General features: G+C 38.9%; 1 protein-coding gene across 3 annotated transcripts in view; it reads right to left on the bottom strand.

Annotated features, from left to right (window-relative positions):
• ZDHHC22 (zinc finger DHHC-type palmitoyltransferase 22) overlaps positions 1–24,387 on the bottom strand; it is a 36,544-nt gene that overhangs the window by 5,923 nt on the left and 6,234 nt on the right. The window contains exons 2-4 of one of the 3 annotated variants that reach the window (XM_031952453.1): positions 6,495–6,579; positions 5,796–5,839; positions 4,924–5,502 (exon numbers count right to left, since the gene is read on the bottom strand). In XM_031952453.1, the coding sequence (XP_031808313.1) occupies positions 4,924–5,488 (565 nt within the window). In that variant the 5' untranslated portion in view covers positions 5,489–5,502; positions 5,796–5,839; positions 6,495–6,579. Of the gene's footprint in view, positions 1–4,923; positions 5,503–5,795; positions 5,840–6,494; positions 7,784–24,387 lie in introns of those variants that run through there. The other 2 variants (XM_031952454.1, XM_003756233.2) reach the window with 2 other exon arrangements.

Here is a 24,387-nt window from a genome sequence, read left to right as displayed (position 1 = left end):
TCATACCTACTCAGCAATGATAGTTATCTAGTTTTTACAAAAGGACAATAACAGGGCACCACTTTTGATTAAAAAAAAATCCTCTCCTCTTTTAGGACACATGTCACTTGCAATTTTATTGACTGTAGATGTGCATCTGAAATACTGGATCATAAGGTCAGAGGCAGTGTTATTTATGTTAAACAACTTGATCCAGTTCTGAATTTTCTAGACTTTCTCAAAAGCTGGGGACAGTTTGGGTGAAAATGGATGTGGCTTCAAATCTTTGAATCAAAAAATACTGGAGGAGAAAGGAATGACTGAAGGGATAGGAAGGAGGGATAAGAATGGAAAACCTGAGTAGAAGTTATGTGCCTCAGTGAGTTCTTCAGGGGGTGTGGATATGTAAGGTAGGACAGCAGTTTTGTTAAAGTCTGGAAAGAGATAAAGGAACAAGAGAGGGAAGGAAGAATGAGTTGTATGATAATACTTGCTACCAGAAGTTGCTCCCTTAGGTTGTACATGTAAGACCTTGAGTATTAAATCTTTGGAATATTTAACCATTTAACCTCTTGATGAACAATTTATTTATAAAATAAAGATTATAATTTTACAAAGAAGATAGAGATAATAATAAAGCAGTGAAGTGGTGGATAGATAGAGCATCAGGCCTGAAGTCAGGAAGAGCTAAATTCAAATCAAGTCTCAGACATTTACTAGCCTGGGCAAGTCATTTCAGCCTGTTTTCCTCAATTTCCTCATCTGCAAAATGAGCTGGAGAAGGAAGTAGCAACCCACTCCAGTTATCTTTGCCAAGAAACTCCCAAATGAAGCCATGAAGAGTCAGATAGGAAAAAACTGACTGAAAAGCAAAAACAAAAACAAAAAAAAACACCAAAAAACTATTCCTCAGTAATATTGTGACCAAAGTGCTGTGAATTATAAAGTGCCAAATAAATGTTCTTAGGATAAGATGGAAGTGAAAAGACAAAAAGACTGTCCATTCTCCATGTGTGGAGTGGAGTCAGAGAATTGAGCAGCCCACAGACTCATTCCTAATTCATCTGTAGGTGAAGAAACTCTGTGTGGTCACCAGGCCACTTTCCAGGTGTTCACAACTATGCATATAATTCTTTCATCAGTTTAAAATAAGAGGCTTCTTTTTATTCCCCACCTTGTCCCAATCTGAGTAAATTTCAAATAGACTTCAGGCTGCACTCTGGAGTGGTTCCCAGACTTGTTCTTATCATTAATAGATACTTATTTCAGGATTCTTTCTTTGAAATAGTCCATTTTGAATTATTAAACTACTTTGGAAAGAAAGTTTAATAGCAATTCTACAGCTTTCCCATCCCATCTGCCCCAGCTCATACCCCACTGAATTACTTCCACTTCCATCCCACCCTTGACCTACCTATTTTATTAGCATTCATACTGTCAGATTAATGCATAAAGTCACTTCCTTAGAACCCCTTTCTCCTCTTCTTCAGAAACCTTGGGGCTCTGAATTCTAGAAGCAACCTAGGATTCCTTAAATCCTACTTCTAACACTTATTAGCTTCATTAGTATAGGCAAATCATTTAAACTCTCTTAACTTCAATTTTCTCAGTATAAGATGGAGATGAAATCTTTGCAACAAAACAGTGAGAAAAGTGTTTCTGTGGGTGAGTGCTACATAGTGAGGATTATTGTTATCCTAGCACTAGTCACTCAAATCTATCTTTGTCCAATCCCCAGCACTAAAAATTTCTTCAGGATTCAATCAAATGTCATTTAAATAGAATTAGTGATTCTCTATATAGTTACTAGCAAGGAGCAAATGGGTCTTTGATTCTAACATCATGATTCTAATATCTATAGAGTCATGTTCTCTTCTGGGTTGATATGCTATCTTCCCACAACTGTCACCCAGCAATATGAGGTACAGCCATCCACTGCCAATACCCAGGGGGTTCTGTCACTGTCATGCCTTTCTCCTGGTGTTATCAAGATAAGGGAAGTCCTACAAAAACAGGATTTCACTCTCTAGGAAATGGGTCACTCTTTGTATCCCCTTGAAATTATATTCTGTGCCACCACTCCTCCGCTCTGATGAATTTTCTCTGATGAAATTCTGCCTGTTAATTCCATTGCCTGGAAAGAGCTATACTTCAGAAAATTGTATCAACCATACTATCACCAAAATGATACCTTATGAGGAACAGAGTAGTCTTAAAAGTTTTCCTTTGTACCTACATACTTCCTATCCCTCAATCTAATTCCTCCCCACATGATTGTCATTCCAAGAAGCAAGTAGTACCAAAAAGTGCCATTCTTTGTCTTCCTTTGATTTATTCTTACAGAAAGGAGGGAGAGGATGGGATAGAGGTAGTGACATGAAATCCATTACCATCTCCTTTGCAGAATCAACTAATTAAGTATGTATGAATAGATTTTAAGCTGCACCTTATAGGTGGGATTTAGGCTGGCTCTGCTCCCCTATACTTCTGGCCTCACAGTTAGTACTCAGCATGGATGCTATGGGAGGCTACCAAATCTATAATTCAGTAAAACTAAATTCGTTCATGGTGAAAAGTACTTCAGTTCTATTTATTCCTTTCTATTCCTTATTAATCCACTTTCACATCTAAAATACATTTTCCCTTATCCTTACCAGCCTAGGTTTAGGTGGGGAAGAAGTGAAAATTTAGGATTAGATGGATCTTTTCCAGCGAGTTCTTTAGAAAAAGTAACTGTTTCCCTGTGACATAGACTCCATGGGTAGTCTGGTGAAGCCTATGGTTCCCTTCTCAGAATAATATTTCTGGGTGTACAAAATAAAATACAGGATTTCATAAATGCATAATTTTTTAAAGGATTATAAAGAAAACCATGAATTATATGGAAATCAAAAATGCCACTTTTTCCAATCAAATTCACAGACTCCTTAAAATCTCATTATGAACCCAAGGCTAAAATTACCTAATCTAGAACAGTCCTCTTATAGGTAAGGACACTGGTATTTAAAGAAAAAGATATGTGCAAGGTCACACAGCAAGCAAGGGGCATTCTCACTTTTTCGTAGAGCTCTTTACTGTTTTTCAGTTTTAATCCATGGATTTCTTTTTTTCTCCATTCTTAAGGTGGGTTGAGTATCCACATTCAAAACAAGTCAGAAGTTTGTGACAATAAATGACAATAAAAAGAAACAATTCAGGGACTGAATTTCAAGACTTCCCACTTAAGTCAGTTACAGTGGTTACTTGGACAATATTACACAGGGTGTCCCAAAAGTCTTAGGGGAGTTCTATATTACTCAAACTTAGAACTGCACTAAGACTTTTTGGACATCCTGAATTTGTTCTCCAAAATGCTGATACTATCCAGTCCAGCTCAATTTACCAAAACAACAGATGTGATGGAGGAGTTAAAGTAGGGAAGATTTGGAAAATAAGAAACTGCACCTGGAGTTGTTCTCACAAGAAGGTAGTGGAAAGACAGGTCAAAGGACCTGGGTTCAAATTCCAGTTCTGCTACTTAATACTCAGGTGACTTTAAACAAATTGCTTAATTTCTTCCTCTGAAAAACAAGGGGATTGTATTTAAGGCAACCCCAAGAAGACCTCTGAGATCAGATGCACTTGTAAATGTATGAGTCTATGATTTAACTTTTGCTAGGGAATCTCTTTTTCTTTGATGTTTGTCTTCAATCTTGAGGGACAGGAAAATTTATGAGCCTTCTTTTGTATATGTATAGAAATGAGAAGTGGATATTATGGTATAGTGGATAAAGTACTGCTTATGAATTCAAGAAGACTAGGGTTCAAATTTTACCAGTTGTGTGACCATTAAGGAAATCATTAAATGTCTCAGAGTTAATAAATAAAAATAAGTTAATAACTCAGACAAGTAAAAATCTGTGATCTGCCTCAGGAAAGAGAATTTGTACATGGGCAAAATAGCAACTCCTGATACATAACAATGCGACATTGAAATTACATCAATGTGGGTACCCATTCTGCCAGTATAAACCCCAATGACTCTCTTCCCTTGGAAATAATCTTCATGAGGTACTGTGGCCGAAAATTCATCCCCTTGTGACTAAATTGGTCATGAGACTTTTCCAATTTAAATAGATTGGTCCTCAGACAATGGGCACATAATCCATCATTGGATTTGGATTCAGAGTCTTCCCAGGTTGAAGGAGCTACCAGAATTCATGCTCCAAGGAAATAGCCATTCCTGAGTCACCTCTAAACAGCAAAAAAGAACAGTGTAAAGGGATCTAGTTGATTCAAATGGCTACAAAGCTCTGAGAAAACAAAAAATTCCTAGAAAGCACTTATTTACGATTGCTAGCTAGAGCATTCATATAGCACCTAGAAGTTTGTAGAGCGTAGTTATTGATATCATATCAACCCTAGGGCATAGGAATTATTACTATCCCCATTTTACAGCCAAGAAAACTGAAGCAATCAACAATTAAGTAATTTCCTCAAGGTCACACAACTAGTTTGAGGCCTCTTGGGTCTTCTTGACTTCATGTCCAATGTTTTATCCACTGTGCCACTTAATAATGACATATTTATATGATACCTTAGGCTTACAAAATAATTCCTTCACAATAGCCCTGTGAGACAGGCAATGCAATTATTATTATTCCCACTATGCATGTGGGGAAATTAAGGCACAAAACTTCAGAGAATCTATGTAACTTGTCCAAGATCACATTGTCAGTGAAAAAGATCCAGGAGAAGACAGGAAAGAGAAAAGATAATAGCTCTGTATCACTTTGGACCTATCATTTCATTTCTCTGGATCTCATTTTGCTCATTTCTAAAATGAGAAGGCTTGACTTTTGGTGGTTCCTCAATTCCCTTACAGCTCTAAGATTCTATGATGATGATATCTTGGTGGTGGTAGCTATAACCTTGAGACTGGTCACTGTTATCAGGCCGACTTACCTGAGAAAAACTGGCTAATGGAATGAGGCAGGAGTGTGAGGAAGGCCAAAGGGTGGGCAAAGGAGATGGAGAGTACTGCAGAGATGTAGGCCACTCCAGCTACCATGGAGTAGAGACAAGCCAAGGAAGTATAGAGGCAAAACATGATGAAGTTTCGCATGTTTCTGCTTCCGATGCAGTTTCCTGTGAAGAAACAGTGATGGTCGTGTCTCAGGGTCACCCTAGCACAGAGCCTGCAAAAGTGGGTGCTCTGTGAGGAAGATGAGGTCTTCCTGCCTGCTTCTGGCCACTCAGAAGGGCTGCCTGCTCCTTTAGTCCCCACATTCTTGCGAGTACCCAGATCTTCAGGTGAGTTCTGAATCACCAAGATGTAGTTACCCAGAGCATTGGCAGAAAGGAAGAGAAAGAGAGCCCCATGTAGCAGAGCCGGAGAGAAGAGAGGGGTGATTGTGGGGTCCTTGAACATGTTGGGGAGGAAGAGGAAGAGCTGCAGGATGAAGGTCACCAGGGAGATGCACAAGAAGTAGACTGGGGCTACCACATTGAGCAACCTGAGAATGAGCATCCTAGATTACATTCCTGTAGAGTAGAGGAAGAAGAGAGAGATGTTACAGCCTTAAAGGGAGACAGGAAGACAGAGTGGCTTCTCCCGAAGCAGAGAGACCTTCCACCCTCCTCCCTCATCTCACCCACTCACCCTCCACTTTCACCCCCCTCCCCGTGCACCCCCCACATACATACTTTCGCTTTGATCTTTGCTTCTCCTTTCCCCACTCCCAACCTGATCAATAGAACCCCCAACAACCCTACCAGAATCTTCCCTTCCACACCACACTATTCTTTGCCACTGCCCTCCCGCCTCAGGAAATGACCTGGACTCCTTTATCTTCGAAATCTTCCTCAGCTCCTCGCCTGGCTAGGAGAAAGAAGCAGTTTGGGAACCTGGTCCCTGGTCTCTCCTGTGGCCAGCTGTCTTTCTACCTTCCTAGATACCAGTGCTCCCCCCCACTTCCCACATATACTGGTGTCCGTGTCATACACAGGCAGCTGGATGTCTACACGTGGGGGGTTGGGGGGCGGGGCGGAGAGAAAGAAGCGAATAAGGGGTGGGTTCAGAGAGCTAGAGAGACAGGGCTGGCTTGCCAATCCTCCTCAATAGAGATCCAAACCAGATCTCCCGTTTTTGTATCTTCGAGTCATGGATTTGAAGCTGACCTCCACCACTGCCCCAGGAGCAGTAACCTCCTAAGGAGCAGGCAGCGGCAGGGAGGGAGGGCAGGAATTGTAAAAGGAAGAGATGGGGGTGGTAGAGAGAGAAGAAAACATACCAAATCCCCGCCTGAAAGTCCTGCTTCAAAGCTCCCCTATAGGCAGTGTGCTGGGACTTCCCGGGCAGTCATAGAGCTCTTTGGAGTGTATGTGTGAGTGAATGTGTGTGTGTGTGTGTGTGTGTTGTGGCGTGGTGTGTGTGTGTGTGTGTGTGTGTGTGTGTGTACACCCATCCGCAGCCACTTGGGAAAAATCAATTAAAATCAATTTACATACACAAATAAACACACAAGCACACGTACCGAAAGGGAAGGAAGCCCTCTCCAGAATCTCTAGCGACAGGTCTCAGTCCGATCCATCACCCCAAGCTGCTGGATATGGCTCTTTCTTTGCAAAAATGAATTTCTGTGTCAGGCGTGGAAATTAAAATGCCCCTTTGGCTCCCGCCCTCTTCCCCCTCACCCTGCTTCAAGAACTCAAACAATCAACACCAAGCAGCTAACCCTTTCACTGCCAGTGGGCTTGGTGCTACACGCTCTTGGCGGATTCTCTTCCGGACAATTAGACAACAGACAGATGCTCGTGTCCTCTCCCTCCCTCGGACTATTCCGCCGAACTTCAGAAAAAAAAAGTGTGAGAGAAATAAAAGACCCTAGGTGTCTGTGGAAACTTTTCTTGGGGCTAAAAGGAGCCAGGCCTTCCTAGCAGACCAAGGAAAAGTTCTGGGTCCGAGCTCCAGGCGTTAGTCCCTTTCTCTGCGAAGGAATAATGGGTGCAATCACCTTGAAGTCCCCTTGTTCCACAGGCGCCTGTGGGGTGGCTATTATTGATTGTGGCCTTTGTCTGTTGCCTGGACTGGGTGCCTTTCACAGCTAACTGAGCTCCCGTCTCTGAAGCTCGGGGATCTCTCCCTCTAGCTCCACCGCAGCCTAAAAGCACTCGGGCTCCCTGAGCCCGGTGTTGGGAGGAATCTTAAGGGGGTTCGGGCAAAAGGGGAAGAGAAAAGTCGTTATCTCCTCAATATAACACAGGGGAGGAGGCTGAGATGCGTGTGATTGGAGTGAAGGGGAGCCCTCTCCAGGGCACAGGCAAAGAAAGCTACCCTCCTAGAGGAGCCCTCTGGCTCGAGCTCAGGGGAGGAAAACTGTCTTTCCCGCGCCAGTCGCAAGGGGGGCTCGGGAGCCGCCTCCAGACTAGCCGACGAACCCGGTGGGGGGCGAAGCAGCAGGGGTTGGGCGAGACAGAGAGGGGGAGTGAAAGAAGCCTTTCCCGACCCTCAGCCGAAAGCTGGCGCCCAGTGGGACTTCGGTACAGCCCCGCCCAATAGTTTGGGGGAGCTTCTGAAATGAGTGGAGCTGTCCTTTCAGCACCCTCAGTTCCAAGGAAGCCCCTGCCCCTCCCTGCCCCCGGCAGCGGTGGGGTGCAGCAGCAGAGTTTTAGGCTGGAGGAAGCTGCGGGAGGGCGCAGCAAGAGCGCCTGGCAAGGGAGCCCGGGGCTGCCCGCGAAGGCTGGGCGGCCCGCAGCAGGCACTTCCACCACCTCCTGGGGTGCTAGGAGACTGCTTCTCCCGCCTCCATTGCCGCAGGAGGCTGAGAAAATGGACTCACTGAACCTTTGCCGGCGACAGGAGAAGAAAAGCGACTCCAATTGGAAGAGGAGCCTTTTTGACTCGGGAGCTCCCAGAAAGGCTGCAAACTTGTGGCCTTTTCTTTTTCTCTCATTCTCTCTCTTCCCCCTCCTCCTTTGCTCTTAGTCTCCTCGCGGTTCGGGGATTGGGCAGGTAGTGGCAGAGGGTGCTGGAGAGGAGAGAACTGGCGATTGCTGCCCTCCCACTCGGGCGCCCGAGAGTGGATGCCAGGAGGCGACTGTGATAGCAGCTAGGGTCCTAGGCTATCTCCAGTCCCCCAATATCCTCAAAAGAGGCGTGGTCTTGCCACCCCACTCAGCACTGTGTGGTTATCAACCCTTTTTCAGGCCCACAGAATAGCCTAGGGGAGGTGCCTCTAGGGAACTACGTAGCTTTAGTCCTCCAGTTTAGCCTCCGTAGTAAGCCCTACTTGTGGTTTGAATTAAACCTTAAGGAGGTTGCTCTAAACAATTGCTTTCTGCCCTCTCACCCTCACCAAGAGTAATCTGCCCATTCCCATAATTGTCCAGAGAGATGACCCAAAATTCAATACTCAGCCCTTCTCTTTCCCAGAATTGCCAAGGAGCCCCAAGGCGAAATCTGATTTCGGAGAGGATGGGGGGCGGGGGGAGGGGGGAGACAGGAGAATAGAGACAATAGGACAATTTTCCCAGAGAAGCTTCTCGACATATACTGGTAGTTCTGAGTTTAACCCCTCGCTGCTATCTTCCTTTTCTATCTCCCTTCCTTCCCCTTCTGTGATTCAAACAATCTTAAGGGGGGGCGGGGAAGCTGGAGGGCAGATAGTTGACAGTAACAAGAGGGAGCTGATGTCAGGTCTGTGTGGGATAGAGGTAAATTTGGACTCAAAAATGAGGGAGGTGTCTTGGAGGCAGCATGTAGGACTGTCTGTACCCCATTTCTCTTCAATTGGCTAGACTTTCTCAGGCTCAATTACTCTCTTTTCAGTGAAGACCAAAAATTAAAGAAAACCAAGCAAAATCAACAGCAACAAAAAAAACTAGCTTATTGTTTTCTTGGATTGGCTGATTAAAAGGAGAGCAATCCCTTAAAGCTAATGCCATATGCTTATCAGTTCAGCCTCTATTTTTAAACCATTAAACAGTGTTTTCTCCATATTTTAGCAGTTTACATCAAATTAATGAAAGGGAATGAAGAGCTGAGAAACCTTTTCATGTCCTGAAAAGGTCTTGGATAGAAATATGAATAATATGAGAGAGTTTACTAGTCTTTCTGATCTGGAAAACACCATAGTCTAGTGTGGCAATGAAGGTTACAACAGGAAAATGAGTGAGTGGCTTTTCCTATTTAAAAAAAAAAGCAATTTGGTGGCAAGATAATGCCAATTTGGGCCTTTTGCAAGTGCTTTTTCTGACTCTTATGTTCTTGATGTTGCTGCTGGCTGCATCTGTAGCCATAGCTGCTTTACACGTGCAGTTTCAATGGAAAATCTCCAGTCTTTAAATACCTTAAGAGTTAGCCAGCTTTTCTAATTTTATTTTGTGTATGGGTGTATAGTGGGAAGGTGTGTGTATGTGGTATGGTAGACAAAGAGAGGTCTGTATCTATGTGGGAAGGTATGTCTGACTATGCAGTAGGATGTGTACAGCATGAAAGATGTGTGAAGCCAGAGAAAAGAGGTCTGACCTCTCTTTTGAAAACTGAAATGGCAAAAACAAGTCATTTGCTTTTTAAAATCATTTAATAGCAGAAAACAGTAAAGTCTTGATCTAGAATCAGAGATTTTCCTTGACACCTTCTCTCTCCTGCTACCTCCTTGTCTTCCCTTCTCCCCACTTTAAAATACATCTTATGGAGGGCAACATGACCAAATGTGGTTCCCTCCAGAATTATTGTTTATCAACCAGCAAAATCAATGCAGAGTTTAATCTTCAAAGCTCACTTAGATTCTCTTCTCCAGATGAAGAGAATTGTGGGATTTTGTTGCAAGTGTTAATCTCTGTTTAGTACAAAGTAAACTAGTTCTCTGCTCCCTCACACTTCTATTTAAAGGCCCCACAAAATACCCCAAAAGAGAGCACATTAAAGGAAGCATGTTTTATTAATGATTCAAATAATTTCACATCAGTAGCTCAATTATGCTCATAGAAACTGTCTCAGGTCATTTACATTCTTAGGTCCATTGAACAAATATGAAACAGAATTACAAAGAGGTTACAGTGGCCAAGGAGTTTACAGCTAGAAGAAAGTTCGCTAAAAGGCTCTCAAAAAAGTGTGCCAGAAAATGAAGCAGGTACCAAATATGTCATGAGAAACTAAGGGATTTGCCAAAATCTTGGCTAGCCTGAAGTAATTGGACAAGTGTTAGGCCTCTTTTGCTCCTGTCTGATAGATATGTGTGTCCATAATTTGTCTTTGACCCCCATTCTTATTTCCTAGTATTTTAGATGTGGGTTTTTTAACCTAATGTTAGTATTGCTTGGGATTTAGTGTGATATTGTGGAGAGAATACTAAATTTAAAACCTGGGTTCCAATTTCATCTCTGCCACTTAATAGCTATGTGTTCTTGGGTAAAATGCTAACCCTTTCTGGGCCTCAGTATTTCATCTGTAAATGAGGGAATTGGACTAAAGGATTGCTAAAATTCCTTACAATTCTAAATCTATGTTTCTGATTCCATAACTAGGCTCTTTCCTTCCAAAAGACAGTTTACATGTCCCTTTTCACCTCGGTGTTTAACATTATGCTTCGCACAATGTAGATGTTCAATAACCACTTGATTATAGAATCAGTACTAGAACTAGGAAGGAAAAAATAAGAAGCTACAGTCCCCCCACTTTACAGAAGAGAACATTAAGTCCCAGAAAGGTTGTGTTCTACTCAAAGTCATATATGCAGTAAGTAGCAGTTGATTGATAAATTAATTGACTCTAGTATTTTTTTTTTTTTTTTTGCTGAGGCAATTGGGATTAAGTGATTTGCCTGGGATTACACAGCTAGAAAGTGCTAAGTGTCTAAGGTCAAATTTGAACTCGGGTCTTCCTGACTTCAGGGCTGCTGCTCAATTCACTGTGCCACCTAGCTGCCCCAATTGACACTAGTATTGCTATATGAGTAAAGAACCTTTATTTTATTTTATAGCCTTTCAACAAATCAACCCTTAAATCTTGTCTCTAGTATTTTCCCCACCCACTTCAGCCTCATTATGGAAAATCTAAATGGTTTATTTCTCTATAACCCTGCATTCTGGGCCCTCAAATTTCAGTGCTAGAAATTGGTTTAAGGAAGATAATTACAAAATCAAAACTCTCCATAGCTTTTGCTATTTTACAATCCTGCAATTAAGATACATCTCCACCTCATGCTTGTCCCAAAGGATAAAAACACAGAAAGCAGCTTATTGCCTACATGGCATATTACCCAAGGTATATGGCATAATTCCTGCTATTTGCCTGTCATGTGAGCAAAATAATTTCCCTTCTGAGTAAAAATCATTCCATTTTCCTCAAATTCTTACATTTAAAAAAGAGAAACTCTCTATAGAGAGTGGTTTCTCCCTCATGTTTGAAACCCACACACATATGTCTGTCTGGTCTTGCTTTTCAAAAAGTTATTTGGATGTTTAAAATCTTTAGACAAAAGCAGCATAATTCTATCCTATTGTAATGGTAATTTTTTATTCTGAATCTATCATTTCTTGATTAAATATGGTGAAGACATGCCGAGAGGTAAAGTTTCTCTCTGCACAGGATTTAATGATGTCTTCCCATAAATAATTGTAATTTTAATATAATTTCCCTCATCACTGAGATCAGATTTTGAACACCCACAGAGAGCTCCAAATTCCTCAGAATTAATTGAAAGATATAGTAATGTTTTGTTGCGTTTTTCTCCCAGATCCACTAGGGTCAGGCTAGGATGGGATCTGCCCTAGGCTAGGACTGGACTGCCCACAGCTTGCCAGCTGAGACTTCTTGAGTCATCATCTTGTCTGAGAAGCATTCTTCCCACCACTACACACACACACACACACACACACACACACAAATTATGTTGGTTAGTTGGGAGTTTAGCATTCTCTTTTGAGTGTCTGGCAAGGAACCAAAGCAAAGGCAAGAAGTAGACTTCTAGAACTAGTCTAAGAGTTTGAAGGATGACGAAATATCTTTGTAAACTTAAAGTATTATGGACATTATTGTTATGAATCTGTTTCACTTGTTTCTTTGGTGAAGGGATTTCCAACTGTGGAGTAACTTACTCTACTAACGCAATTGTCCTGCAATTTAGAAAAGAATTGCCTAGGATATTGAGACTCATACATTCACTAATTATCAGAAATGAAACTTGAATACAGATCTTCCTAACCCCTAGAGCTTGAGGGTTAAGCAAATAGATGTATTAGGGATTAGAGAGATACCAGCAAAACAGGGAGAAGATAGACTCAGTCTAGAGTCCAAGAAAATTTGCCCCACTCAGCTTTTTGTGAGCAAACACAGACATTTATGCTGAGGCTCCTGAGCCCTTTGCCATCCAGCAACACCTAAATTAGCTGCAGTGGGATAGCTATCTCACATAGCATTATCCTCAGAGACAACATTGTTTCCAAGGCCCACAGGGGTAGATTTTCTCTCCGTGTTCTCCAGGAATTCAGTCTGAAAGCTACAGATCTACTTCCCTGTAAACCAGTCTGATAAAAAGAAAAGATAAATCAGGGAATAGCTATTCACTTTAACAAAATATTTTTGTTTTCCAAAAACATTCACTGACTAGTTTTTTTAATCATCTAAGACTATTTAGTGATTATGAAATGTGATTTAATTGACAAAAATTTGATTTAAATCAACTTCTCAGAAAAATATTTATTACAAAAAAGTAAGGCACAAGTGAAATTTATCTATACTGCAGATGTGCATTTCTCCCCAATACTTTGGAAGTTACTTATGTCTGCAGTACTGAGCCATAGGGACAGGGAAAAGAGATGGTATAAGTCATCATCTTGACAGGCAAATCAAGCCTACAACTTATAGAAAGCTGTCAAACTAGAAGCAGTTATTCTGAATACCAAGAACCATTCTCTAGACAGGTTATCCAGTCTTTATCATCAGGAGCTGTGACTGATGAGTCAGGGTGGAAATGTTTACTCTTCTCACAAATCCCCCCTTTGGAGTGCTTAAGAATAAGGAAGAAAGAATAAAATCCTTCACCAATTAGCAGTGGCTTCTAGGGAGCTCTTAGCAAGTATATTGTAAGGATGTCGGTAGACTAGCATGAAGCTGTGTTCTAAGATTAATTAGCACTTTCATTGTCTAAACGTGCATGACAGAGACAGTGAGAAAAAAAGAGATTAACTACATAGTCCTTGCCCTGAGTCTAATTGTCTTGTGCCTGCCCAATAAGCTCTGATTTGTCTTAGGCTAAGACTTCAACGTGGCAGGAATCCAATGGGTCATTTTGGAGGTTAGTTATTGTGAGGATACACTCCAGAATCTTACCCAAAATAAAAGCTTCTCTTGGGTTCCATAACACAACTTCAAGAAGACTTCCCCAATGGGGGAAATATGTCTCAAAAATTTTGATCCCTTAATGCTTTTTAACAATGACATAGACTTAGGAGCAATATAATTTGGTCACACTATGATCTGCAATCTTGCATACTCAAAGTATCTCCATTGTTTGGGTCTTCTCCTACATAGCAATTCCTCTATTTGTCTTCCCTCTTCCACACATATTCAAATCCAAGTGGATTTTTACAGAAGTTTATTTAAAAACTAGGAAATACTTCATCTTTAAATAATACAAAGGGTACCAGGAATTTTAGGGCAACTAGGCAGTACAATGAAGAAAGTGTCAAGTCGGGGAAGGAGATTCAACTTCCTGGGGTCATATCTGGCCTCAGACACTTACTAGCTGTGTGATCCTAGACAAGTCACTTTACCTTGTTTGCCTCAGTTTTCTCATCTGTTAAATGAGCTAAAGAAGAAAATGGCAAGTCATTCTAGTATCTTTGCCAAGAAAATTCCAAATGTGATTACAAAAAGTTGGGCATGACTTAACAACTACAATCAGGAATTTTTAAGTGCTAAAAGAAAACAATTCACGCAAAACAATAACTGAAGCTTTCATAAACTTATTTAATTTCTCAAACTGTAATATGGTGCAATGGAGAGAGCCCAGTAGAGTTACCATGACATAATAGATAGAGGATTGGAGTTGGATCAGAAATATCTTGTATGAATCATGACTCAGAAACTTTTTTAGTCACATGAAAATGGACAAATCATTTAAATCTATGAATCTCAGTTTTCTCATCTGAAAGATAAGAAGAAAAAGAATAGAATCTACCTCATAAGGTCATGAGGATCAAATTAGATAATGGTATAAAACACTTTTACAGATCTCAAAGTACTATATAAATACTAGGTTGTTGTTATTATCAGTGGTGGTGGGAGTGGGGATAGGAGTAATAGTAATAGTATACCATGTCCTAAGATCTGGATTTAGATTCTGGCTCTGTTACTACCTTCCTATACAATCTTAGACAAGTCACATTATTTTATCTACTCCTCATTTGTCCCATTTATAAAATAAAATATTAAACTAGATGCCCTTTAATGTTTTTTTTCCCCAGCTCTAAATCTGGATTTCTATCTACATATCTACAAACCCCTCCCACACATACATTTTTAGCCATTTCTCTCTCACTAAAGGTCTAGATCTCCAGAGAAAAGCTTATTTCCCAAGATCCTTATGCTCTGTTCCTATCCCTAAGAGTAATTATTTTCCCTAAAACCTTCTGACCTCTTAGCTTTACTTAACTTCTGGCAATCTGGGCTTTAGCCCACTGATCTGTTTAAAAAGACCATGTCAATGGAAAGTGCCAGAGATAACTACAGAGAATGTGGATCATTGTGGTCTTTATTGTTTATTGGCTTGTCTTTTTCTTTCTCGTGTTTTTTTCACTTTTGATCTGATTTTTCTTGCACAGCATGATGAATATGGAAATATGTTTATAAGAATTACACGTTTAAGCCATATCAATTACTTGTTGTTTTGAGGAGGGGCCAAGAGAAAAAAAATTGGAACACAAGGTTTTGCAAAGGTGAATGTTGAAAACTAATTTTTGCATGTATTTAGAAAAATAAAATGCTACTAAAAAATAAAATAAAAAGACCATGTCTTTGGTTAATTAAGAATGGCTGTTAATACCTGGCTAGGTCATAGTACTACATATTTCCATGTGATTGCTAGGTATAGCCTCTTACCTATGTGATCTACCTCCTGATTGAATCTCCTTAAAAGGCTTGGATTTTGGAGCAAAAGGCAGCTAGGGGGTACAGCAGATAGAGCACTAGGCCTAGAGCAAGAAGATTCTTCTTCCTGAATTTAAATTTGGCCTCAGATATTTACCAGTTGTGTGACTCTAGGCAAGTCACTTAACTCTGTTTGCCTCAGTTTCCTTATCTGTAAAATTAACTGGAGAAGGAAATGGCAAAACATTCCAACATCTTTTCCAAGAAAATCTCAAATGGGATCACAAAGAGTTGGACACTACTGGGAAAATGAACAAAAGGGAATTAGAGCTATCTGTTGGTCCTTTCCTCCTTCCACCCCAACTCTGATTTCCCTGAACTTCAAGAGAATATGGGACTTAATCTAGGAGCAGTTTACCCAGAATGCCACTAACTCTGACCTATAAAAGCTGTCATACAATCAGAGAGACAGAGGAAGAAAGGTAAGTGAAACAGAAGAGGAAGCCATAGTTGGTGGAGTTAAACTTCTAACCGTAATCAAGAGCAGCTGCTCAGAGAGGCCATGAGTACCTGCCAGGGGGTGAGATTGATGCTTTGCTGTGACTGGCTACCATTAAGAGAACTGCCAGAAATTTATAGTCCTGGGGTAATGAGAGCCTTTAGGAGAGTCAGGACTGATCCGTGACCCCCTCACATGCTAACAAGGCCATTTGTTAGCCAGGTGTGCAAGTTTATTTGTTTCTTATCTGTTACTTTGATTTATGTTTCATTTGCCTACTATGAAACCATGTCAGAAGAAATATTAGGCCATGTGTATTTTATTTAATGCTTAAGATGAGAGAGAGACAGAGAGATGAGAAAAAAAAAAAACAGAAACAGAATCAGAAACAAAGAGGTCCTTAATTTTGAGACATGAATATTTGTTCCAGATATACAGGCAGCTGACACTAAATGCAAAGCCATAAAGGAAAACTGGGTATGGGTGGTGGTGCTGCTGGTATTGGACTGTCAAAAGTCTGTCAAATACTTCCCTTATCCCCATATCATATGCTTGGATAATTCACTTTCCCTATGCCCCTAGTGTAATTGGAGCTTTCTTTCAGGTTCTATCTCTACTGGACCTGGCTTTCCTTTTCCCAGCAATTCACTCCCCTTCCCTTTAATGGGGTATATAGGCAACCTCATCTTCTTTGCTCCATGTCCAAGCTTTTGGTGGCATTTAAAAGGTAGGTTACATCTTTATCATAGTCCCTAAGCCTAGATCTAATTGACTAATACAAGTAGCATTCTAAGTCATTTGCCCCTATTAGAACCAATCCAAAAGACTTTGCCTCCAAAGGGAAGTAGACTATTTCCCGAACTACCTTTATCACTGAAAGCTAATGTAAGTAAGATTCAATAAATATCCCTACATTTTGTGAAGCTGACTCTTTGGATTTCTAGATTACTTTACCCAAGATGTAATTATCTGTTTTCCTCTTGCCACTGTCTCCTGATTCATGATCTTAGCATCTACTCAGGATTATAAAATTCAATCTTAAAAGTGGAATGGCTCTTAGATATTACCTTTGGTCCCTTCACTTTGTAGGTAAGAAAAAGTGAAAGTGAAGAAAATGAAGTGCCCTAAGTCCTCACAGATAACTGACAGATAAGGTCTTAAAGTCTAGTTCCTCTGACTTCAAATGCAGCACAACTTTCTTCAACCACAGCTTCCAAGTCACAAGCATACACTTTCTGGATTTTATTTACAAGGAAAAAAAGAGAAAGATATATAAATTCAAAGTAAGATTCTAGAAGAAGGTATTAGAATTGCCTAGTTTTAAAAAATAGCTCAGTCTCAAATGGAATGACATCTAAGCTTTCTAATCTAATCATTGACTAAAATTCCCCTAGGTCTATTATGGTATACACTAATTCTCTCTGGACCCTCTAGTTTCTCCACCATCCCACATGCAACAATGCCATTTTCACATCCAGAATATCTTCCATTCAATTTTGTTATTTATCTGCCTGGAATATGACTGGATAGAACTCATACTCCAGTTCTACAGTTCTAGGGGAAAAAAATACATAAAGGTTTGCCTGTCATCTCAAAAATCAGAATAATTCAACCCAATACACATTTCCCCTAGTGGTATGCTGGCAAATGTTTAACAATCAACTCTCTGAAGCAACAATTAAGATGTCAATATTTATTAATTGATAAATTAATTTCCCATTTTCCCATATTCAAGCTGTTTTTAAGATCAGTTGATTTCACCTTTGTAATATCTCCTAAATATTGCTGTGAGTCTGCCTGCTTCAGGTCTTTCTCCATTTCAATCCATCTTCCATTCAGGCACTAAAATGGCTTCCCTAAAATTCCCTAAATTTCCCTAAATGCCTATTTCCCTAAAATGCCAGAATGATCATGATATTCCTAACCTCACCCCCATTCAATCAATAAACTCCAGTGACTCCCTATTGCCTCCAGGATGAAATTTAAAAATGCTCTGTTTGTCATTCAAAGTCCTCATAAACCAGATGCCTCCTATCTTTTGTCTTCTTTTTTTAAAATTCATTTTATTTGAAAAAAACAGAATAAGAAAAACAGAAATACAAAACAAAATAAAGCAAAACAAAAGAGAACATTGTTATGTGTCCAACAGAACATCAGGAAGGATTCAAAATATATAACAACAAATTACTATTCAAGAAAATATATATATATTAGGTAGAAGAAAGTATATTCATAAATGTCTATTTTTCTTTATTTCTTTATAAATTGCTTTTTGATTCTCTGCTGTGCACCTTATTTACTTTATTCTTTTTTCCCCCTTCATTCTCTCTACCACCACCCCAACCAAACTCTAATTGATATATTTGCGTAGATATATAGATATATAGATATACACATACTCATATACACATATACTCCACATGCACCCACGTCTTTCCTTTCCCTGCTGATTCTTTAATTAAATTCTGCTCCATAGCTTACCTTACTATTACTTAAAAAATTTACTTTAGTAAATTTTACTACCTTGATTACCTCCTTTGTCTTTTCCCCTCAGCCTTTGCTTCCCCATCTGCCCATCCCTCCCCCCTTATTTATGGATTTTGAAGGGTGCTATACCCTTCATGGTACATATGTAATGTTGGCTATTCAATCCATTCCTGATGTGAGTAGGTTTTTAGAACTATGACCCCTTTTAACACCTCTATTCTTCCTCAGCACTTCTTTTGTATAACATGATTACTATTTTTACTTTGCCTGCCAATCTTTCTTTTGAGCTACCTTATTGTTGATGTGAATCTTAAACATATACTATATATTTCCCATGTTAAAAAAAACAAACAATTTGGCCACGTTTAAACAGTTTGTCCATGTTTAGTTCCTTAAAATTGATCTTTGATATTGCCTTTTATATGTTAAATTTTCTGTTAAATTCGAATTTGGTTGATAGAAAATCCTGAAAATCTGCAAGTTCGTTGAAGGTCCATTTTTTTCTCATTCAAAATTATAATTTTGCTGGGTATTATATTTTTGGCTATAGGCCTAATTATTTTGATTGTTGATAGATATAATTCCAGGACTTGTGGTATTTTATTGTAGCTGTTAAGTCTTGCAAAATTCTAATTGTAGATTTAGCATATTTGAATTGTTTTTGTTTGTTTCTTGCAAAATTTTCTCTTTGATCTGGGAGTTTCAAAATTTGGCAATAGTATTCTTGTGTGTTTTCCACAAAGAATCTCTCTAAGATGTTGATCACGGATTTTTTTCTATTTCTACTTTCCCCTCATGTTTTATCACTCCAGGACTCCATTTTCTTAGATTATTTCCTATATTATTGTGTCCAGGATCTCTTTTTGGTGACAACTTTTTGGCAGTACAATTATTCTTATATTTTCTCTTCTTAATCTGTTCTCTAGATCTGTCATTTTTCTTTTAAGTTGTTTCACATTCTGTTCTATTTTCTTTTTCTTTATAACCTGTTTTGTTATTTCTTGGTCTCTCATAGCTTCACTGGTTTCCCCTTGCCCAATTCTAATTTTCAAAGCGTTATTTTCATCTTTGAGATTCTGTACTTCCTTTTCTAGTTGGTTAACTTTTTTTCCAAAATCTTGTTTTTCTTAAATGATGATGATGATGATGATGATTTTAGTTTTTCTCAATGTCTCTCATTTAATTTTTAAATTCTTTTTTAGTTCTTCTTTAAATTCTCTCTATATAGGAAGCCATTTCACATTACTCTTTGGGGGTAGAAGCTTTTTTTTTTTTTTTTTTACTAAAGTGTCCTCCTTTGAAGATCTTTCCTGTTCCCACATGTTTCAATGGCGGGGTTTCTTCATTATGGATTCATTATTTTTTTTTTAATAAAAGGTATTCATATAAGCATCTCTAATCATGGGGGGGGGGGGGCTGGTGCCCCAAGCTTCCCCTCAGCTCTCCAAGGAGAAGAGACCAGGAATCCCAAACCAAGAGTTCCACCCTCCATTAGGAGCCCACAGCAGCAGCATCCCTGCCCTGCTGCTTTTGCAGCAGGTTCCTTCTGGTCCAAGGCCACATAACAGCACACCTGGACCTGGCCTTCAAAATAAGCTGAGGTTCACTTCATCTTCCAGACTCAAACCCTGAATCAACATTCCAGGAAGTGAAAGTCTCTGTGGTCCCTGCAGAGTCTCCAGCCACCCCCAGCCAGCCCCAGAGGTCCCCACGTGGAGTTTCTTAGGAGCTATCCAGGAGATGTTTGCACTTCAGACACGTTAATCCCCAGCCCCAAATCTGGGGAATTCTGGTTAATCCCCCAGAAAGAATTTGTCTTTCTTCAGATCTTCTCAGGTTGAATTAGGAGGACCTCTTTCTACCCCAAGTCTTCTTGAATTTTCACCAATCTATGTCTGTCCTGAGGTGCAAATTTATTTTATCTGTGGGGAAAATTTACCAACCTACTCCACCCTTTTCCCAGAATCCTTCTCCCTTTTCAATCTTCTTATACTATGCTTTCCAACATATACTCTTCCATCCTGGCCTCCTGGCTCTTTCACAGATCAGACACTCCATCTCTCAGCTCCAGCTTTCTCTGACTGTACTTCATGCCTGGAATGCTCTCTTTCCTCCACTGTGACAACTGACCTGCCTGGCTTTCTCTAAATCTCAACTATAATCCCTTCTTCCTCAAGAATAATTCCCCAACCCCTCTTAATTACAGTGTTTTCATTCTTTTAATTCTTTCCATTTATCCCATTTATACTTTGCTTGCTCATTATTGGATTACACATATATACTTGTTTGCACATTGACTATCCCATTAGATTATAAATTTCTTGAGGGTAGGGATTGTCTTTTGCTTCTTTTTTGATGTTTTATAACATTTCCCCCCAATTACACTTTTAAACAATTTAAAGCAATTTAAAAAAAAAAGATTTTAATTCCAAATCCTATTCCCCTTTCTTCCTTCTCCTCCCTTCCTGAGAGGATAGGTAATCCCATATAGATTATACGTATGCAAGCATGTAAAATATTTTCATATTAGTCATTTTGTATAAGAAAACTCAAATAAAAAAAGAAAGTGAAAAATAGCATGCTCAGTCTGTATTCAGATAATATCAGTTCCTTCTCTGAAGATGGATAGTATGCTTTATCATTAGTCCTTTGGGATTGTCTTGGATCATTGTATTGCTGAGAATGTCTGTCATTCATAGTTCTTCATCACACAATGTTGCTGTTACTGTGTACATTAACACTTTATTTTGCATGTAAGTCTTCCTATGTTTTTCTAAAATCAACCTGCTTATCATTTTAATAAGAAATACCATCACATAACTGATGCTACTTCCAATGATCTTGTGACAAAGAGAGCCATCTACATCCAAAGAGAGGACTGTGAGAACTGAGTGTGGATCACAATATAGCATTCGCACTCTTTCTGCTAAAATCTTATTTAAGATTTTAGCATCAATATTCATTAGGGAGATTGGTCTATAATTTTCTTTCTCTGTTTTCAACCTACCTGGTTTAGGTATCAGTACCATGTCTGTGTCATAAAAGGAATTTGGTAGGACTCCTTCATTCCCTATTTTTTCAAATAGTTTATAAAGCATTGGGGCTAATTGTTCTTTGAATGTTTGGTAGAATTCACATGTAAATCCATCTGGTCCTGGGGATTTTTTTTTAGGGAGTTGATTAATAGCTTGTTCTATTTCTTTTTCTGAAATGGGACTATTTAAGCAATTTACTTCCTCCTCTGATAATCTGGGAAGCCTATATTTTTGGAGGTAGTCATCCATTTCACTTAGGTTATCAAATTTATTGGCATAAAGTTGGGCAAAGTAACCCCTTATTATTTCTTTAATTTCCTCTTCATTGGTGGAAAGTTCTCCCTTTTCATTTTTAAGACTACTAATTTGATTTTCCTCTCTCCTTTTTCTAATCAGATTTACCAAAGGTTTATCAATTTTATTGGTTTTTTCATAAAACCAACTCTTAGTTTTATTTATTAGTTCAATAGTTTTTTACTTTCAATATTATTAATTTCTCCTTTTAATTTTAGAATTTCAAGTTTAGTAATTGATTGGGGGTTTTTAATTTGGTCTTTTTCTAGCTTTTTAAGTTGCAAGCCCAATTCATTGATCTTCTCTTTCTCTATTTTATTCAAGTAAGCCTCTAAGGATATAAAATTTCCCCTTATTACCGCTTTGGCTGCATCCCACAAATTTTGGTATGATGTCTCACCGTTGTCATTATCTTGAGTGAAATTATTAATTGTGTCTATAATTTGCTGTTTCACCCAATCATTCTTTAAGATGAGATTATTTAGTTTCCAATTACTTTTTGGTCTATTTACACCTAACTTTTTGTTGAATGTAGTTTTTATTGCATTGTGATCTGAAAAGAAAGCATTTACTATTTCTGCCTTCCTGCATTTAATTTTGAGGTCTTTATGTCCTAATATATGGTCAATTTTTGTGTAGGTTCCATGAACTGCTGAGAAGAAAGTATACTCCTTTCTGTCACCATTCAGTTTTCTCCAGAAATCTATCCTACCTAATTTTTCTAATATTCTATTTACCTCTTAAATTTCTTTCTTATTTGTTTTATGATTTGATTTATCTAAATCTGAGAATGTAAGATTGAGATCTCCCGCTATTATAGTTTTGATGTCTATTTCTTCTCGCAACTCTCTTAACTTCTCCTTTAGGAAGTTAGATGCTATACCACTTGGTGCATATATGTTTAATACTGATATTGCTTCATTGTCTATAGTACCCTTTAGCAAGATATCGTTCCCTTCCTTATCTCTTTTAATTAGATCAATTTTTGCTTTTGCTTGATCTGAGATAAGGATGGCTACCCCTGCTTTTTTGACTTCACCTGAAGCATAATAGATTCTGCTCCAGCCTTTTACCTTTACTCTGTATGTATCTCCCTGTTTTAAATGTGTTTCCTGTAAACAACATATTGTAGGGTTCTGACTTTTGATCCAGTCTGCTATCTGCCTCCTCTTTATGGGAGAGTTCATCCCATTCACATTTACGGTTAAAATTACTAATTCTGTATTTCCTGCCATCCTAATATCCCCAGATTATGCTTTTCTTTTTCTTGCCCTCCTTCCCCCCTTTCCTAGTATTAAACTTATTGGTCCCACTTGCATCATGCAGCTCTTTAATATCCCTCCTGCCTCCTTTTGAATCCCTTCTTTTTCCTTTTCCCTTTTTCTCTCCCACTTTTTAATGAGGTGAGAGAAGATTCTCTGTAAAACAAATATGTTAATTATTTCCTCTTTTAATCAATTCCGATGAGAGTAGGATTCACACAATGTTCCTCCCCCTCTCTAAGTTCCCTCAGATATGATAGGTTTGTTCCTTTGCCTCATCATCACATGTAGTTTCCCTCTTTTTATCTTCCCTTTTTCCTTTTTCTGACACTATCCCCTTTCCATTTCTACTTCCCTTTTTTATGTTATATCAGTAAAATCAAATTATACATGTGATTTTTATGGATATCCACAACAGAAATACAGTTCTCAAGAGTTCCTTTTACCATTTGCACTCTTTCTGTTGATATTTGCTTGCATTTTGTTTTCTTACTCATTTACTTTCCTTTTTGATCTGATTTTTCTTGTGCAGCAAGAGAATTGTATAAATATGTTTACACATATTGGATTTAACATATATTTTAACATGTTTAGCATATACTAGATTTTCTAGGGGAGAGAATGGGGGGAAGGAGGGAAAAATCTGAAACACAAGGCTATGCAAGCATCAATGTTGAAAAATTATCTATGCATATGTTTTGAAAATAAAAAGCTTTTTTAAAAAATAAAAAATCACACACACTTTGAAAAATAAATAAATGTTTGGTAGGGAAAAAGACAAATATGAATTTAGAAATACCATCACAACCATACACCACAGCTTGTTTAGCCATTCTCCAATTGTTGGGCACTTTTGCTTCTTCTTATATCCCTACACTTAGTACAATGCTGCCTTGCAGTACTAATCAAGAATGGTGATAGTGTCAGCAAAGAGTAAAGGGCATATTCAGAAAATATTACAAAGGTGAAATCAACAGGCCTTAGAAACAGCTCAGATTTAGGGGAACACAAAATAATGGAGAATCCAGGATGATTCCTAAGCTTCAGACCATACACATTGGGAGGATAGGGTTGAAGTAAGAGGGAAGGTGTTTGATGGGCAGAGTTTTGTTTTGAACATGGGAATTTAAAAGATTTCCTGAACATCCAATTCAAGATATCTGAAAGGTCATTGAAGATGCAAGTTTGGAGTTCAGCAGAGAAGCTGGAACAAGGAAGATATATTTGAGAATGATGAGTATAGAGATGCTAATTAAATTCATGGGAGCTGCTGGAATCAAGTGAAGTAGTATAGTAGGAGAAAAGAAGAGAACCCAGAATAGAACCCAGATGATCACCTCCGAGTTAGAAGGAATGATCTGGAGGATCCAGCAAAGGAAACAGAGAAGGATCAGTTAGATATGTAGGAGGAAATCCAACAGAAAGCAGTATCCAGAATACCTACAGAAAAGAGAGTATAAAGGAGGAGACAGTGATCAAGTGTTAAATTCTAAAGAGAGGTCAAGAAGAATGAAAATTGAAAAAAGGTCAATGGATTTTGTAACTAAAGAACAATACTAATTTTGAAGAGAGCAGTTTCTATAACATGATAAACTCAGAAGACAGATTATAAGATTAATAAGAGAGTAAGAAGACAGAAAAATGGTAGCACCTATTGTAGAGACAGTTTTTTTGTGGAGTGTTACCTACCTACAAAGGGCAGATGAGATTTGGGATGAAATGATCAAGTGGATTATTGTTTTTTTCAGTATAAGAGAC

This window comes from Sarcophilus harrisii, chromosome 2 (assembly GCF_902635505.1).
Source record: "Sarcophilus harrisii chromosome 2, mSarHar1.11, whole genome shotgun sequence".
Taxonomy (NCBI): Eukaryota; Metazoa; Chordata; class Mammalia; order Dasyuromorphia; family Dasyuridae; genus Sarcophilus; species Sarcophilus harrisii.
The sequence above is the reverse complement of the archived record's forward strand: the minus strand, read 5'-3'. Positions and strand labels throughout refer to the sequence as shown.